At 39.6% G+C, this 19,902-nt stretch overlaps 1 protein-coding gene across 2 annotated transcripts in view; it reads right to left on the reverse strand.

The window, feature by feature from the left end:
- The window catches only part of LOC136676686 (collagen alpha-1(XXVII) chain B-like), an 87,458-nt gene that overhangs the window by 59,833 nt on the left and 7,723 nt on the right, over window positions 1-19,902 (reverse strand). For both annotated transcript variants that reach the window (XR_010796311.1, XM_066653863.1), the window contains exons 3-4: window positions 17,308-18,602; window positions 10,796-10,849 (exon numbers count right to left, since the gene is read on the reverse strand). Coding sequence is in view for 1 of the 2 variants with exons in the window: in XM_066653863.1 (XP_066509960.1) it covers window positions 10,796-10,849; window positions 17,308-18,602 (1,349 nt within the window). In the remaining variant the exon portion in view is untranslated. The remainder of the gene's footprint in view (window positions 1-10,795; window positions 10,850-17,307; window positions 18,603-19,902) is intronic.

A 19,902-nucleotide genomic window follows, 5' to 3' on the forward strand; every position in this document is an offset into this window, starting at 1 on the left:
GTCCTTAAGTCTGTATGAATCTGTCAAGCACTACAGTGTGTTGACTGTAAATGCCACTGCTTTTTGTGTCTTGTAATGCCCTCATTATTTGCACATTACAAAGTGAAGAGTTAAACATTCTGGTTTATGGCTCCCTTCGAACATGGTTTTATAGATCGTACAGAACTAGCAGTTACACTTTTAAAGGAGAAACACAGTGTTATATCCAGCATTGTATCACATCGTGATGTGCCTTGTTTAAGGGTGAATCAACAGAACACAGTGGAAAGTCAGAAATATTAGAACCTGTAGGGCTCTTACATTTAATCTTGTTTCTTTTCTGCAGCTTTAATCTATAATCTAGTGGTTTAAGATGTGAATCATTCCATCAGCACACCACTTCCAAAGCTCAAAGCACAGCTAGCAGCATTCTTTATATTATTGTTATCACTGCAGCATTAGCAGGGGTTTTTAAGATGCAAAGAACCACAAGAAAACCATCAGGAGGAACAAAAATGCTTTCATGTTTAAATAGATACATCCACAACAGTGAAATGGCAGTTTGTTACAAAACACAATTCGTGAATTTTAAACCCCAGCAACCACTTGAAACTATGGGTTAGCAGGAACCCCCCCACCCCACCCCACCCCAACATTAAGTATCTGAAGACATTTTCATAATACAGGATAAATCGTTTGACCCCACACAACCCCACCATCACTCAGCAAGATGCCAGCCAGGCTATTCGGAGTTTCCATCAGGCAAATCTTTTACCTGATACATGAATCTGGGTACTTTTTAAAACATTACAGAGCTCTGATTAGCCAGAATAACTTGTCAGCCATGTTGAAATGCAGACATCGAGCACAAACTAGCCATTTGTAAAATCTCTAAGCTACAGTCGAGATCACAATTGTTATTATTTGACTCACAAGTCAGTCACGAGTAGTGTAAAGTAAAAATATTATACAGTGGAAAAGCACCACAACATGACAGAACTGAAGAGTTAGCTGGCTTTACACATCTCAGATAAGTAATGTGTCAAGTTTTCACCACCTAGCTTGTTATCACTGAGATTTAGGGACGGCATAGCTAACAGGAGGAACTGTCAATACCTTTTATTTAAATACCTTATATATAAATAAATACATAAATAAATCTCCCTACTAATGTAGACCTATTGTAGGGCTCTTTATAGTCGTCATATACTTCTGTTAATTGTTGTAAACTGCTTCAAGAAGTGATGTATTTCAGGAACCCACTGCTCCAGAAGCTGGGCATTTACCTTACAAGTGAGTAGTTGTGCTTTAAAGAGGGCTTTTCAAAATTCCCTTGTCTGTCTGCATTATGTCAGAGCTCACGTTGTTCTCAGCTCAAGCTCCAGGGGAGGTCAGGCCTGACCTGTGCTTTGTGCCTCTGTGTGTGTGCACACAAAACCTTTTTTCTGTGGACCATATGGAAAATTACTCTGTTTAAGTTATGGCATATGGATGTGATTTTCTTCATCCTGTCACTTCACCCACACACATGAGGCCCATGTGGAGGGAGAGAGACGAAGGGAGGGACATAGGGAAAGACCAAAAAAAGCTTAAAGACCAGCTGATGGTCAGCTGACCTACGCACACACAGTCCAGATGTCACAGGTAAAAGAGGAGTGAGAAACAATAATGAGAGAAAATGAGAGCAGCAAAAACCAGCACTTACAGTTCAACTCGACAAGGCAGCTCAGAATTGAGGCCAAGACAAAAATGCTATAAGTGCTAGAGTGATTTTACTGCCAATAGAACTCAACAGAAAGCAGAGATTAGCATCAACACAAGGAGCCGCACAGACAGAAACCAGACACCACAGACCATGTCTGCATGATACGTTGTTGGGCGATCGGTATTATGATATTGGTCTTTTCAGTACTGATCATGTGGAAGGCTTTATTATGCACATTTAACCTGTTCTTTTAATTTCACACTTTGTTGGTGTTCATTTTGTTAAGTTGTAGATTAAATACTCATGTAATCCAACATAATTCACCTATTTAAGTTAGAACAATAATGAGCCACAGCTCAGTTCAACACAAGAGCCCAGGAGTAAGAAGCGGGGAGAAGAAGCTCTGTTTTCACTGTAATTACTCAGTACTATTTCTCTGCACTCATGTTTGTTTTGCTCCATTTGACCTTATCTTTGTACTCTCACAAACATGATTGGAGAAACTCAGACAAGGAGGCGGGACAATTCTGAAGTGCTGCCTGCTACCATCATAAGATGCAGCACAAAATCAGAAAAACTCGTTTTATCCTGTTTTCAGACTTCAGATCACAACAAATGACTGGATTATGATATTTCACTATTTATGGGTTGGTAGGAGCTTAGATTAATGCACTAATACACTGAACAAGCTATTTTTCATAATGTCCTTTTTAAAAGGATCGCTAGGTAACATTAGTTTTTTTTTGCTTTTGGGCTCCCTCTACAGCTGCAGAGTGTATTTCACTTTTACAGCACTGTCATGAAACCAAGAGGGAGGGTGGTCCCCTACCCTGTACTACAACGTGATGCATTCCAGTGGCTAGGTACACACACTCACACCTATGGACACTTTTGTAACGTGTGTTTTTTGGACCGTGGGAGGGAACCAGAGCACCCGGAGGAAACCCACACGGCCCGGGGACGTCCCTGGAGCTGTGTGACTGCGACATTACTTGTTGCGCCAATGTGCCGCCCAATTTAAATCCAATAATAATAATAAAAAAAAAAACAACACCAAAAAAAAACAAAACACTGGAATTCACTGTAAAATCTTACAAAAACTGCATAAGAATTTACAGCATTAATCCAAAACGAAAGCTTTATGAATGAGCTGATTTTTATTGATATGATGAATTTTGCTTCATAACAGCAGGGGCATAAACTAAACGATTACAAAATTGAAATGATTTTGACATCAAAGTAGGGCTGTGCAATTAATCAAAAATGAATCAGAATCGACATTCAGAACTTCTAATCGACATAGTCTTGTCTATATTGATTATTTTTATTCTGTTATGTCCCGACTGTGTGTTCATGTACTGTCCCTTTAGAACCATGCTACCAAGCAGTAGTCACGTGATTCTGCCCCCTATCTGCCACATGGAAGCAACCTAAACACAGAGGTTCGTACCCGTAGCGGTTTGAGCCGCTCGTACCAAAGAAAAACACAGCATCTGTGGTTTGGACGTGTTGTGTTTTAACTATCATTAATACGACACTGAACAAAAAGAAGTCACATGTAAACACCGAGGAAAAAAAAATGACCAAAATACAATCACATGGCAAATAGTGCTCAAAAAAACAAGAGGAACAATCTCCAAGCAACATTAGAAAAAAATATCCCATATATTTACAGCACAAGCCTCGTCACTGAACTATGAGTCAAGAACACAAAAACATAATTATCGTTCATTAATCGTTATCTTGGTAACATGTACAATAAATCGTGATACTGATTTGCGCTCATATCGCCCAGCACTACTTCAAGGTAAACCAAGGTAAAAACAATTTTCTGATTGATTTCAAGTTGACTTCCAGTGATATCACAAATGTAATCTGAAGCAGTCCCTGTACTGTGTCCATATGGTGCAGCTCTAACGCAGGCTATTTCTAATCCCCTTTGTCATGGCTGCAGTACATTATGATCCTGAGCCATTCGTGAGTGGGACTCTTTTCCACAGACCTGCTGCTGACTCTGCACATACTGGCCTGCATATGGAGACACTTACCAGAAGCTCATCTACAGATTTCCTCCTCCTTATTCAACAATTTAGTGCGTTACTGTGCATACTGCAATTTGCTTGGGTGCTGCACATATGGCAGAGTTTAGCTGCCAGACACAGCCATAGAGAAATATCTAGGGGAAACTTGTTAAGTTAAACGTCAGAGCGTCACAGTGGCAGAGAAAAATATAACGGGTGACCGAGTGGAGACGCTTTCTTTATTATTCGTCCCAGAATAGGACAAAGGGTTTTTTAGGCTTGACTTAAATTTGATTTTTTGGTTTTATGAGTGATTTTTTTTTTTAAATCTCTCTCTCTCTGGGTCTGAGTGAGTGAATGAGCCCTTTAAGAATCATGGATGATGCTGTATATAAATGTATATATACACGTCTTATGTATCCTTTGGTATAATGCATTTCTGTATTCCACAAACATACACTGATTTATACTTTAAATGTATTAAAGACACACTACAATAACCCATCTAAAGGTTTTTCTCTCAGCTGTCTCAAGGTCTAAGCAACAAAGCAAAGCACTGTGACACCATCTGTGACACCCACTCGTGTTAACGCTTGTAAGGAGGTGCGAATACCACTGTGGCTCCAGTTTCATAACCATAAAGACTTCAGAGTAACACTGCAGTAACAAATCTCTGAAACTAGAACTTGATACAACCGTCTTGACTTCTATGTGCGCCTCGGCAGTATTAAATATCCATCCATTTTCCCTAAAATGTAAAAGGGCAGCTGCCATTTTCAGACACTAAAAAGAAATCATACTTTTAGAATTTATGTACCCACGTGAATCAAGAGCATCTAGTTTAATCATTTCATTATAAACTCGGGTTTTGGGATTAAGTTATCTGAAAAGCTGATAAATCCTGCTTTGTGAATTAACCTCCATGCCTGTGCTGGTGTGGGCTGATGTCTGGGGCAGGTGGGTGGCAGGCGTCTAGTTCCACCTCATATATTTTGTGTAGTTAGTTGGAGTAGTCAGATGCTCCGCCTTAATTTATAGGAGCGCCATGCTGCTTTTTTGAAGACTAAAACCCCTGCTGGTAACAGCTAAAGGAGGTCTGCCTGTCTGGACTCTTTAATTTCAGTATAAAAATCTATCTAGCTGAAGCTATGAGGCTAATGCAGCTATGTCGGAAGTGTACACCACACCAATTAGTGCAAACCAAGTGCTTAAATCATCACGTCATCAACTATGTACAACTGGTCACGAATCCTAAACAGTTGTGTTTATGTGGTTTCTAACGCTGTCACAGTGTTACACACAAAAGAGGACAAAAGGATATGAGACATTTAAAACAAAAATAGCAATAAGAGGTGAGTGAAATTGCAAAAATATAAATATTAATTAAATTTAAAAAAAAAAAACTCAACGTTTAACTTTGCTGAAGTTTGATAAACTGGAACAGACTAGAGGAACCACTGAAGACTCATTGAAACAATACAAAACTAGGAATTACATGATTATTTTAATTTGTAAGTTGTAAACACTGTTTATTTAAGGATGTTCAACACTGACTGTATACTTATAGCAATAAAATATAAGCCATGTTGAGTCAGAAAGCTGTTTTTGTTTAGTTGAATATAGCCTTGTAGACTCATTTTTCCAACTTTAACTTTAAGGTGAACACACTGCCAAAACTTTCCCAAAAAACTAAATGCTGTTGCTGAAGCAATGGTGGACTGATCTTATAAGAATCAACTGTGGGCCAAATATTATCATACTGCCCTAGTAGTAACATTCTTAAATTACATTTTTGTAATTCTGGGTTTGAGAAACGAGGAGTGGTTTATTTAACAAAAAACGAAACAAGAATGTGTAATTTAAATAACATTTAAACATTCACTTATCAATATGAGCACTACTAGGGCCATTAGTACAAATCCCCACAAACCAGACCAAAGAGTGAAGTTCATATACAAGAGGGTCACCTGGAACATCGACATCACAAGGCAAAACCGAACTGACTCAATAAACACAGTGTTAAACAGAGTGTTTTTTGGGTTGGTACATATAACGCAAGTAAATTGCATAATAAAAGTTAGCCACCCGAGCCATTGGGTAATTTTCTGTAAAACTAATCAATTTTATTTTATTTTAACTTCAGGAAAGCCTTTCTAAAAGTTGTGCACATTTTTTAAAATAATTAACTTGTAAAATATTCATGAATGTTACCCACTTTTATTGTGGTGGTGCTATGTGTGGAAGGAGATGAGGAGTGAGCTCCCAGAATGCTCAGGAGCCATGTTTTTTAATAAATTCCACACAAACCTTTTCAGTGTATAATATATCAAAAACCACAATGCATCTTAACTAGTAAATTGCCTTAGGTTTCGCAATACTGTTTCTGTAAAAATTTAATTTTCCACTCTGTTCCTTTTCTGGACCAAACATCTTTCCACACTTTTTGTAACGGCCAATGGTCCATTTCTGTGGAAGCATCAGTCTTCTGACTGACGGATGACTTCCAACATCACTAAAGAAGGAAAAATAAGGCCAGATTTTTACAGGAGAGCAGTGCCTTTTACAGGGGTGACATGAGGATCACTCTGCTTTACAAGCTACTAAAGAACAGATAAAGCACACAACCCAAAAACACAAATCACGATTTTCACTTTAGGAAATTATTCCACATTAGGAAGCAGTTTGGTTTATAGTTGTCTTTGACTGGTATATGCTGGTATTTGTGCTGGTTGGATGTAATAGAAAAGACTCTATAAACATTAACAATATATCTAACATATGGAGTCTTGGCAGAGAGGATGATGTAGAATGATGGCGAAAGGAAACGTTTTTTCTTTCCTCAACTCCAAGCAATACTGTTGACTGGCCAAAATGACAAAGCACAAAGCCTTAGCTCCAAATGGTTGAGGGCTGATTATTCAAAGTGCTCGAGTCTGAGGTTGTAAGTGCAGTCAGAAGAAGACAGAGTGCCTGACCGCAATCATGCCTTCCCTTTGCATTTCTCTTAAAACTCTGTTCTGCTCATAAACCTACGGTCCAAGTGGAAAAAACAAAAAAACAAAAAAACAGTCTGACCATAAAAGTGAAATGTAGTAAATGGCAAACGTTATGCTGACACAGTGAAGGACGAGATCACCTTGTAGGAGGAAGCAAACGCTGCCAAATTTATGAAAAAAATCACGGAGCTAAAAATTCTCCTTGTGACTAATGTATTTACGAGTCAGCTTTGTTTTTAAAGATGTCTCATGTGCACGCGTCCATGTGATCTAAGCGTGGTGGGTCAAGTCCCCTGTGCCGCATTGGCCTAGCCGTCTGACCCCAAAATGTCCCATTAGGAATGATCTGCAGGCACTCAGTAATACATCTCCAGAAACTCAAAAATTAGGAAATAGTCACAAATGGGAAAGTGCCACAAGCACTTAGTTCACATTAGGGATATTCTAAATATTTGTAAACAACTCAGTGGAGTGTCTGACTTCAAAAATAACGTGAGGTTATATGAGTCTAAACAGTTTACAGGCTTTTTTTTTTTTTTTGGACTCCCTACAGTCATCCCTTTCCCATTTGCACTGGTCTAATGACCTGATGCCTCCACCAGAAGCCTCAGGTTAAATGGTCAAACCAAACACCAACACTGGTCTCAAATCACCACAAACCTCTCCCTTTGCCCTTAAGAACCTTCACCCTGCTATGGTACCAAGGCCAAAGGTCAATTGTCCAGAGAGGTGTCAGGTCCTGAGGGGGCAATTTTCCTCCCACATCTGTCAAAAGTGAAATTATCCGACTGTGTCATTAGCACAGCACAAGCAACTTTTACTGCTTTCAGCATTTGTGGAATCTTTTCCTCTCTGCTCCAAATGTGGCACACAGACTAGCTCCAAACAACAGGCCTGATTCATTAGTTATTTTCGTGATGAAGAGCCTACAAAACAAAATGTGAACTACATTCAGAATGGCTTTAACACTAGTGTGAACTCTCGAAGGGGGATTGCTGCATTCAAACTACTGGTGTTTTTAATTAAAGCCCCCTAAATCAGATGGGTGCCGCCATGTGCATTAGAGCCATATGAGAGTTTTATTACTCAACATACAGAAAAGATAACAGATAAATTAAATAATATTTTACCTGTAAAATAAATTTGATGGTATAACCGTTGTAAATACCATTGTATTTAAAAAAGTGAATGTTATCTCAAAATGAGGGCTGTATTTAAGATGTGTGTGTGGTGTATGTCAAATTTCTATGTCCTTAAGTACAAGGACAGAGAGCTTATTTATATGCATTTAAGAGAGCCACAGGGAGGGGGCGCTCTGGGAGCGCACCGAGTGGTGATGTCACACTGAAAACGAGCAGGTAAAAAATTCACAAGCCCAGTAGACCACTGCAGTTGTGAGTTTAGTGCTGATTTTGGGTTAAAAGAGAGGAATGAAGCTGAAAACTCAGAAAACAAATACTCAGAAGACACTTCACTCGACTTTGTGCTCACAGGTATGAGGCTTTATTTTCTAAATATGTATGATTTGAGCCTCAGTTCGCTGAAAAATCATCTGCTGAGCTGGCCAGCTTTCTGTTCCTCTAGCACCATTCGCTGAAATTTGTCAGACTGTGCTGAGCTGAACTGCACAGTGCCGAAAACCCTTCACTCAACCCGAAATCACAGATATGAGGCTCCTAAGCTACAACAATCACGACAGAACCCAAACTCAGATATCATGCTTTGTGTAAGAAAAAGGAATAAACAAATGTGCCCATATTAACCACCCACAGGCTTACGGTCCTGGAGGCCCAAAGCCCCCTTGAGCAGGTTCTCTGAGCAGCTAAAGAGCAGACGAACGCCACCAAGGCTGTAAATGCCTTTAATAAGACTGTCACAAAGGCCTCTTTGTTTACTTCTACAGATTGGGTTCCCACAGTGCAGCCCTCAGAGGCCCTGCTAAAGGGCAGCCTGCAACAGGTATCTCTCTCACATATACACACACACACACACACAGTTACAATGTCCAGACTTATACACAGGAAAGCCTCTTTGAACTTTGGAGAAATGAATACGGTTTTGTACTCTTTCCCGTTCAGCCATTATATCCCTAGACACTGCAAGACTCAAAAAATCTTTGTCCAAACAACTAATGAACACAATGTTTTCCAAACATAAGAAAAACCATAATTGACAAATGATGAATGGTAAAATCAACTTGTATGATCTACTGTCCCCTGAGAAACTGCACAAAGGGGTTTTTGAACAATGCCATCGCAGAACTAATTTTGGTTCCATAAAGAAGCATTTTTGTAAAAACATTTAAATGATGGATTTTTTGACCTTTAAAAGGTAATTCACACTCACAAATATGGAAATAAAAGTGGTTCTTCTCTGGCATCACTTAAAACCCTTTGTAGCTTAAAACCGTTTGTAGAGTGTTGTTGCTGTAATAACTAAAAACCTCATATCTAAAAAACATTAATGTAACAAGGGCAAAACACAGTTAACTTTATTGTACAGTGTACAGCCAGAGACCTCCTTATAATTGTGATTTCCAGGCAAAACAGCCAAATTATTTTTATTAGTAAAGCTTCATTCTTTTTGCGCAACCCACATTTTTGGGCACATCCAAAGCTAAGCCTTAGAGGGCGTTTACATTTTCTGCTTCTCTATTTAATCTTGTACTTGTAATCTAAGTAATCCCAAACACATTCAGTAAGTCTGGGCTCTGGTCTCTATTGCCACTGACCTATTTAAAAAAAACAAAACAAAAAAAAAAAAACACATGCATCTCCAAAATAGTAACTTCACAGAAGGAAAACCCTCCTTAACCTTCAGTGGAAGTCAATTGGAAAAAACAAATATATTCTGAAATATACGTCTTGGTCCATTCATCATTACTTTTTCAAATAATGTAAAGGAAAGCTGTGAAATCTAAAAATCCACAAAATAGAGATGGACATGTTTTTCTTTGGTCAGTGACAATGTTTACATTTATTTTTTATCTGCTTTCAGTATGAAAGATATTATTTTTATACAATCCCTGTAGAAAATTATCTGGAAAAAAAACAAGAATAAACTGTACTTTAATGCTGTTTTGTTTAAAAATAAAATAAACCAATGGTGGTCTCTGACTTCTGCACATCTCTACTGACCTATTTCTCATGAACTCTCCATACCATTTCCACAACTGACATTTGTTATACAGCGTTAAAGACAAAACAGAAACAGAGCTGAGATGTTTTGGTATGCTATGACAGAAGCAATATGCTGATATCAGGATGAGAACACTTAAGTGCAGACGCTTTCTTATCCCACAGTCTATGTTGATTCTCAGGCAGCACAAGTGGAGATACATTTTGATTTGCCAAAGCTTTGCTTTCTGAGGGCCAGCATTCAGTATTAACTGGCATTCCATGACCCTATTAGTCAAAGCGAAGTGGCCTTGAGGAAACAGAAATGTTGAGGCATAAACAAGATAAAGCCCTTATAAAAAGATTCTGGAAGAATCTGTAGTGATGTGTGTCAAGCCTAATGCATTAGAAGTAAGGAGTAATTCATAGTATCTCAATATCAGGAATTATTTATTGATCTTCGGTAACAGGCTCTGTATCTCCTTAAAGGAAACTCCAAGGCAATAAAACAAGGCCACTTCTACTCAGGCAGAAAATAAAAGCTTAAGTCAGGCAGAATATCACGTCTGCTTTTCTGCTGCACATGAAATATTCTTCTTTCACTCTATGACTTCAACAGTGTTCTCAGGAAGCCTGAGTCAGTCTTCCTGGAAAATGAAGAAAACAGAGGTGGCTCCTTGAGCCCGAGTAATGGTACAGACCTTTGAGAGTCACTAAGCGAGGTGAGTTAGTGTTGATTTTAGCTTCCCCGGTGCGAGGAGACACTTACATGATTTTACAATGCCAGCTTCATCACCTTTTTTAATCTGCCCTGGCAACTGAACTCTAATAATCAGAACTCCCTGAGAAATACTAGGTTGACAGAATTGTTTACTTAATCGGAGTAATTAGATGGAGCAAGTTGATGGAACACTGAGAAAATGTTCCCTGGGGCAGGGCAAGGGGAACACACATCAGCAGGAGTTCTTTAAGGCTTACCCGAGGTCCTCTTTTGCCTGCTAATCCTGGCTTGCCGGGGGGCCCTGGAGATCCCTGAAAGAGAGAAAGAGAAGGTGTATTGTGATGAGGAGCAAGATCATTTAGTGTTGTATGTCTACCTGCTGACATTCAATGAAGTCTCCAACATGGCAGTAATCCCTGTACTAGGATAAAGGCAGTGGACTACGGCCAGTGAGCAACTGCTTCCAAAGTCAATGCTATCCGCACTCTTAAAAAGCAAGCTGCCAAAATGGGGGCTTTGGAACAATTACTTTTCTGGATAAGAGCATCTTATAAATGCTGTAAACGTAAATAGAAATGTGGAAAAACACATGTGTCTTTTTAAATGGGTAGATGTTTAAAATACGGTTGGTGGAAAAGTGCAAGATTTTTCTGTTTTAAAGGAACCTCCAGTCAATATAATGTTTGAACATAAATTACAGGTATGTCCAAGCCAAGAACAATTGAGCATTCATAACTGTTTAAGAACGTTCTTCATGCTTCAACAGTTAGTACAAAACAAGTGATAGCAACAGATTTCAAAGCTTTAAAAAGCATATTTATGCTTGGACGCTGGCATACAAACACTGCGTTTCTCTTAGGGCAAAGTCATTGGGAGTTTTAATACTGTGCTATAGAGCCAACATGGGACTTGCATTAGCCAATACATTTGAGCCCAAAACAGTAAAGTTTTACTGAGTTCTGACTCATTTTGCTGGCACACAACCCTTTTGCTGACACCAGACGTAGGCACCCTTGTTAATTATGGGCATCGTCCAGCTTTAAACCAATTACACACATGGATTAACTGAGCGCAGAGGGGTCATATTTAACAAGAGGTCAGCTTTCAAACACAGAGTGCTCCTTCTGGTCAAAAGGCTGGCGTTTTGTTTTCATTTCTTCCATCAGTAGAGATACATCAAAAGCTGAGGAGGGATTACACTCAAGGCTAAAAGACACCCAAAAGCCACACTGCTCACTTTAGTGAAACGTTAACTGAATCACATATAATCCATCCTGATGCTATAAAACAGTGTGTGTAAACTGGGGTATGAGGCTGAATCCTTAAATGAAGTCAGTCTAAAAGCTTTCATGGAAAAGCCATATATCTTTTAGATAACATCGTCCAAGTTTCTGAAATAGAGCTGCAAATGATGTGGGGGTTTTTTAACCAACAACTGGCCATTAGTTGATCATTCTTAAACAAAAAGTATAAAACCAATGAAGTAATAGAGAATCAACAGTAGTAGAAAAAAAATGAATGCGTATAAAATCCTGTTGCTCTGACCACACTATTTACTAATTCAGTGCTGATTCAGACTAGATTTAGGACTGGACTGGACGGGAATAATGATTTTCCATTCCCAATATTCAATCCACTATTTTCTGCACTGGTGCCACATCCATTTCTGTCTGTCCCGTAGGGGAAAAAAAAACCAATACTAGCAAGACCGAGCAACAGGCGTATAGTCACAGAAAGGGAAAGGAGGAGATTTGCAGTATTTACAGGTTTTCTGGTTTCTATTCCGTATCAAAACAATTCCTACTGACACACTTCAAAGTAGCAGCATATTAATGATTTTCAGACATTTATTCATAAAAAGTTTTGAAGCCACAAATGCAATAACAATGAAAAGATTGAATTGCTCATTTCCTTACAGTTCAGTAACTCAGAACATGTGCTATATAACACATGTAGGCCAGTATACACAGAGAGTTGTACTAAAAAATGTTTGGATATTCTGCAGGTTTTTTTAACAAGCTCAGTGTAGTAAGAACTAGGGAGGGGACAGAATGAGTGTGAGAGAGAGAGAGAGAGCGAGAGAGAGAGAGAGAGACAGACAGATAGAGACAGAGAGATAGAGACAGAGAGATAGAGACAGAGAGAGAGACAGAGAGAGAGACAGAGACAGAGAGAGAGAGACAGAGACAGAGAGAGAGAGAAACAGAGAGAGAGAGAGAGAGAAACAGAGAGAGACAGAGACAGAGACAGAGAGAGACAGAGACAGAGACAGACAGAGAGACAGACAGAGAGACAGACAGAGAGACAGACAGAGAGACAGACAGAGACAGACAGACATCCCCTCAGAGCCCCCAACCTCCTCCACGTGGCACACTTCCTCTCTGGTGTAAAAGAAGAGTATTAAGAGATCTCTCTCCATAAAAGAATGAAGAGATTAGGACAGAAGGAAACAGCCTGTTGTCGCTGCTTCTTCTGAACTGGGCTTTGTGTGTGTGTGTGTGTCTCAGTCATACTGACAAGGATATATGCTGCTTGCAGTTATCCATTTACCTAACTTTGGGCAGTACTGATGAAGTTCAATACAGAGGTATTTTTCAGCTGGTTTAACCACTTAAATGCCTTTACAAAACAAGCATAGCTTGGCACGCTTTGTCACAAACCAGACAAGGTTTGGCGTAGCTTCGAGACAATAGCTTGTTGCAAACCTGACATTCATGGAAGCCCAAAATTATTTATACACATGCCAGATTCTGACTGAATTTTTTGTTAGCTGATCATTTTCTTCTCGCTGGAAACATCAAACTCATAGAAAGACATAGTAAGACATTGTGCTTGAGAACTAAATGAAAGATTTAATTATGTCTATGTATCTTTCGACAAACACTGGAAACCCACTGCCATTTTCGACCACTCTTCTTTTGCGGTAATCTCCAGGTGTTTGAGGTTGAAAGGCTTCCTTGGCATCCGTCTGGTCTTTAGCTTCCTCCACAGATTCTGAATGGCTTTTATGTCTGGACCACTTTAAAATAAACTGTTTTCTGGACCACTGTAAGGTACACTTTTCTGTTAACTATATCCTGACTGCTTTAGCTGTATGTTATAGATCATTGTCTTGCTGAAAGGTCCAATTTAGCCCAGATTTTTCTACAAATGGCCTGACGTTTTTGTTTAGAATCTTAATGAATGGAGCCCTCTTTCCTCGTGATGCTGTGTTAACTCTCACGTTTTTCCCTGGCTCATTGGCTGAAGACTCTTAGTTTCCCTCGACTGTGGAGATGGTATTTTTGGTGTTGAATGCTTTCACCTTTTTCATCAAATGAAAGGCACACCCCTGTTTCCTAGCAAATCCTTTTTTGTCTCATTCGACCACAGAATCAACGAGCAAAACCTTTCTTCTTTGTCCAGGTGAACTTTTAAATAGCCTGTCTAGGAGCCACCAGACTCTGTGCACACCAGCCTTGTGCACTCTACGCTGGAGTGTTTGCCAGTGTCTGAGATGTTGGTACCGGGATTGCTCAGCTTCATCAGGATGGATTTGGTGATGACCTTTGGATTCGCCTTGGCCTCATACACTACCATTCCTGCCAGTGCAGGATTCTCTTTTTAGCCATGCCCTTGGAGATTTCTGATTATGTCTGATTATGTCGAGAAGGGTTTGGCTGCAGACATGTACTCTTTGCCTCACATGCAGCGCCAGACTATTCATGACATCAGTGCACTCTCTGCCACGGAAAACGAATTGAGTTGTGTTTGTTGCTGTTTGTTGAATAGGAGAAAGAAACACATTTGTGCTTAACACGCACGTTAATGCTGCAGTGTCACATGACGCATGCGGCTGGTGTGAAAGACTACACTGATTAAAGCAGTGCATTGTGCACAGCAAGTCATGGCATGTGTTGCAGGGCGTTTGGAATGAAACAGTAATTATGGTAACTTAAAAAAAAATGACCATAAGGATGCTGTGTCTGTGATGCTGGTTTATTAGCAGAAACAAGCTAACACTCTGCTGTCATCATATATAGCACCAAAAAGAATCGCTGCACTAATGATACAGTCGTCATATATAGCACCAGAACTCTATAAAGTTTGCAACTTTTAAGATCTTTCTTCACTCGTAAAGCAAAAACAGAACTAGTTATATAGCCCCTTTTTATGCACCGCCACAGTTAGCAACTGTCTTCACGACACACTTGGGCTTTAGCAATGACTTGGAGCTGACTGGTAAATAACTAGAGCAGTGCTGCATCAGTTATGCTTATTATATTCTAGTTACTTAAGATGCTCTAGGATGGTGGTCTTCAAATCTGGTCCTTTGTTCTAGGTTCAGGCCGGGATAATATAACGGCCAGACAGTGTGTAATTATACCTGGCTAGTCAGGGGTATTAGCAGTTGCAGCTATAGCGTCATACAAGCAGGCGATTTTTAAATTCCCAAACCTGACCTTGCCTTTCCATTGCTGACATGTTACACACATGAAAAAACCTGGCATCTGGACTGTTTTATTCCTGCTCTCTTAAAAATACATCTAATTTACAGCTCACTATTTATTTAGTATTTTTAAAACAAATTTTAAAGCAAGCAACAAAGAAAACAGACTGTAACACTGCATAAAAAAAATCTAAATATTTCTTCTTGATATAAAAACATAATTTTACAATAGTCATAGATCATCCCGGACAACTCACTACACAGTTTTTAACAGTAACTTGACCCTTAGAAATAAAAGGCCTTAAAATAGAAAAACAATAGTTACAGTCTGTTTTGATTATGTGGAAGTCGTTCAAAAAATCCTCATGTCTGACTTTACAAACTTGCATTTACTATAAGCATCTTTAAAGAACCATTCATTGAAAAGGCTTTAAAACCTAACACAGGCATCATTATTTCCTTTTGGCATTACTTTGAGCTGGTTTCAGATTTACCATCACTGCCAACAGGTACACATATGCTTTTGTTAGAAACCAGCCTGCAGTCAAAGTAATCCCAGAGGCATCAATTATGAGTTTTGAGATCCACCCTGTGGTGGGCCTTCATGAACAGCTGACGGTGTTCTCAAAGACCACTGGGCCTTCACTGCTCTCAGCACAGCTATAATTTACAACCTTTTGGTAAGCTTTCTATTACAGAAGAACAAGCTGTTACAATACTCTACAATGTCCTATAAAAGTTACAGTTCTTTATGCTTCTTTCTTAGTGGGTTCACAGCTTGAATGGAACCCAGTGCCAAATGTTATAAGTAAAAAAGTAACAAGACTTGAGCAACATCAGGTGGTCATCATGGCCCACAAATCTCCCTGACCCTATGCCCAATGACCTAAGCATTTTACAATGGGAAAATAAGTGTAAGTATGCTATGGCCAGAAACACCGCCAAGCAGCATTGCCCATTTTTCAAAGGATTACATAAACAGGCTGGGAACCAAGACCACCAAACTTTCAGACATGCCACTGATGACACCGCAGGAGTTTCCATCATTCCAGCACAGCTCTTTTCATCCAAGTATTTTTCTACTTCTATAATCCCTGATTAATACACAGTATTAAGTCCTGAAAGAGTAAACAAAACCCAGTGAACAAGTGCTACATCAATGTTGGGCTCTGAGCAGCACTTAATACCAAAAAGAAAATCAAAGTTGGGCCCTAAATCAACGCCAAGAGCTCAAGGCCACGGCCAATAACTCACATTTAACAGGTTCTTAAAAACAAGCAAAGTGCTAAGCCTGCCATCTGGCTACCATAAGACACAGTCTAGGGAAGGAAAATATGATCTACATGCCATAGTTGATGGTCTGTCACAGGCTGAACATAGCTTGTTATCATTTTAAAAACTGTTTAAACATTTCACACTGTAAAAGAAATTCAGTATTTGAACATTGTACTGTCCTATGTTTTCAAGAGCAACTCCCTCAGCAGGTGCTCCTTATTCAACGAATCGTTTTATGAGCACAAAGGGAGTAACCCTACAGCTCTATATAAACTTTTAGGATTGAAGTCTTTTCCTTTTGAATCTATTAAGTGACAGTCAGTATATATATAAAATCTGTCAAACATGTTATTCTCCTGAAAGTATGGACTAAAATGCTCCTCCCCTTAACACAGTTTAATACACCATAGCAGGAAAGCGCAGTGATTTATATATACTGTTATATAATTAATAATTCTGCTAATACTTAAAGAAATAAAAGATGACAAAATCAAACTAAATACAGAGTAACTACTATCTGATTGCTGCATATTAAAAGTGGTATCAGCATCGCCAAAACCTCAGCACTTTAGCAGCGTCTAAGAAGCTATGAGTTAAATAATTAAAGTCACTTGTGGTGGAAATCTTTTAATATCATCTGTAGGTCTGCTAATGTTTACAATGTTTTCTTTTACCTTTGACCCCGTCTTAAAACTGATCCACTGCCTATGAACTCTCACATTCTCTGTAAATAATCTATTGCTATGACGAAAATCCTGCAGAGCATGCATTCAAAGACTGACAAAGATTTTCTATGTGCCAGACTATTTCAAACCAGATCGCTAGAAAGGAAACTTCACATAAACCTGCACTGGTCTCATTTCTCTCCATTCATACTGAAAATCTCAGGAGTGCTAATTTTCAGTATAACAACAGTCCTTGTTACGTTTTTGTGCCATGTAAATAATTAGTGAAACTTGTCCTATTTCATATATGTATTAGTGTAAACATTTAATATTAGTATCAGCCAACATAGCATGGCATGCGTAGGTTTTATTTCTAAGGAGGTTAATCATAACATCTTACCGGTGGTCCTGGTTCTCCTTTCAATCCAGGTGATCCAGCTAAAAGGGAAAACTGTGTTGGTTCCATGTCAAAGGTTTGGAAACCATCAGTGGCCGCAGGGGTGACTGAGATAAAAGTGGTTTTCTCTGAGGACAAAATGGTTGTCACTTCTGGCACAGATCTTTTCACAGTTACAGTGGTCACTTGCTTCTTTGAAGAGGGTACGAGGGTGTAAGTGCTAGACGGCCTTGACTTGGTAGGTGCAGAAGGTGGGACACTTGGCTTTTTTCTCGTTGGCTTGGCTGACAGGGACATGCTGTTCCCTTTGGATTTCTGGGTTTTAGTCGTTACCATAGGGACATTCTTGGTGGGGCTACTGGGTTGTGTAGCTTTGGGAATGGTTGGTTGTGCACTGGTCCGAAGAGGGGCAGTAACCACAGGTGTTTTGATCTGTACCGGAAGTTCGAGAGTTGGTTTGATGGTCCTTGGGGGCACAGTTCCATGTACTGCCAAGGAACCAGTCCGTGATGTCGCTTGGATTGAAGAATTAAGACTGCCATGGCTTTCAGACTTAATCCTTGTCTTACCACGTGTTGGAGACAGACTAGGGGTAAAACCTTTGTTGACAAGCTCAGTTACAGCAATGGGGGTCTGAAGGGTGACAGAGATATTTGGATCCAGGGGTAAGAGCGGTAAAAGGGGTGCAAGGTATGGTCGGTAGGTGTCAGCTTCCCTGCATTGTTTTTTAATGTACTTACAATAGTTGTGAGCTGCCTTGGCAGAAGGATGAATCTCAAACTGGCAGACTGCTCCTTCAAACTGCACAGAATTGTGGCTCATTTTACCCAGAAGAAAGGAGCCTTCCGGATCCAGAGTTTCCTCATTTTTAAAATGCAAATTTGCATGTACACTTGTCTTCCCACAAGAAGTATATAAAGTAACCTTTTGAGATTGGAAGTCCAAAGCCAGGTTGTGCCACTGGCCATTGTGGACGTCGTAATCAAAATGTACAGAGTTCTTTTGGCCCACATATACTACAATTTTCCCAGGGATGAACTGCACCCCTAGCTGAAGTCTCTTCCTCTTTGACACCACAGTGAAGAGGGAGGCATTGTTGATGCGATGAGAGCATACACTGAGTATGAGAGTGAACTCTGTGCGCAGTGTTGGCAGCAAAGAGCTCACGGGCACCTCGATCCGTGCACGCTGGGTGAGAATGACTCCTGATTTGAAAGGGATGACACCCTGTGGAGTGGAGCGTGTCCCTGTGGAGGGTTTCTTTCCAACCAGGCCCAGTTTCTGGAGGATATCCACATCTGGGGGGGGGGGAGAAAAAAGCAGAAGGGTCCAGACATTACACAAAAGACCAGAAAGATTAATATAGCATAACATCTCACAAAATGTACCAGGTTTTTGCTTATTGTGAAAGGATCACAGCTGCAACTCAAATATACGGACCTTAAACCTATTTAAAGCAATGGTTCTGGAATGGTTCTTGGTCTGGGCATCTGATTCTAGGATAGGTGAATAAGCTTTGCATTACATAGAAGCTATTCACAGCTTTTGGTGGACTTTTTACACTTGCTTATTATTTACAAGACTAGTTCTTCAGAAGACCATAGACTTTAGGGAATCGAATGTAGTCTTAAAAAAAAGGACCCTACTTGGGGCATTCATTTCATAGCTTTTAAAAAGAACACAAACAAATAAGTGAGTAATATTAACACTGCTGAAGCTGCAATGAGTTTTACACAAGCACAAGGGAAGAGTGATATATTTAAGAGAACATCAGTGTCTGAAATAAATCCAGTTTGTTCCACTACACATTTGTAGTATCACTGAACAAGGTTCTAATAAAATGTCAAACGGAATCCACATATTCTGTACTTCAACAACAAAAATGAGACACTAGATCTCCAAGGTTACAGAACAATACTATATCCAGGGGAAAGCAATAATTGTTCTGAATGTCCTTGCACCATTCCCTCATTTAAATGCAAATGAACCAAAACATTTCTGAATAATAAGCACAGTGGAACAGCCAGTATCATCCATCTTAAGTCTGGCAATTCTTGGACCCCAGTAGCATGTTACCCACAGACAATAAAAAAAAAAATGTCATTATGCCTAATCAGAGCCGATGACTACCCAAAAGTATCATGGTTAAAAGAAATCCGGCTAAAAATTGGCAGTTGCAGATTACCCTCTGTGAGGCTAAATGAAAAGCACATGGCAAAACACTGTCAATGAGCAGGCCCATTCGTGCTCCATCGGCTCTGAGCCATACATCACTGTCCAACCTTAACAGGCAGAAAATGGTCAGGAGATTATGTAACAGATATACGTGTCTGTGTCTGAAAACCTTTAGAGAAAGTACCACAGGAGAGGCAGTAATCATGTCTATGGAAAAGAATAGAGCTTTGCGCTGAGTGTGCGCAAAAAAAAAAAAAAAAGCGAGACAGACTTAAATAAGGCCTACCACAGTGGGAGCCACCCGGGAGACCTTGGCCATTTTTAAAGCAGTGACAAGTAACAAAGTTTGGGCAAAGAACAAGGAACAAAGTAAGAATATTGAACTAACTAATATATATATATATATATATACACACACACACC

The sequence above is a fragment of the Hoplias malabaricus genome, chromosome X2 (genome assembly GCF_029633855.1).
Source record: "Hoplias malabaricus isolate fHopMal1 chromosome X2, fHopMal1.hap1, whole genome shotgun sequence".
Classification (NCBI taxonomy): domain Eukaryota; kingdom Metazoa; phylum Chordata; class Actinopteri; order Characiformes; family Erythrinidae; genus Hoplias; species Hoplias malabaricus.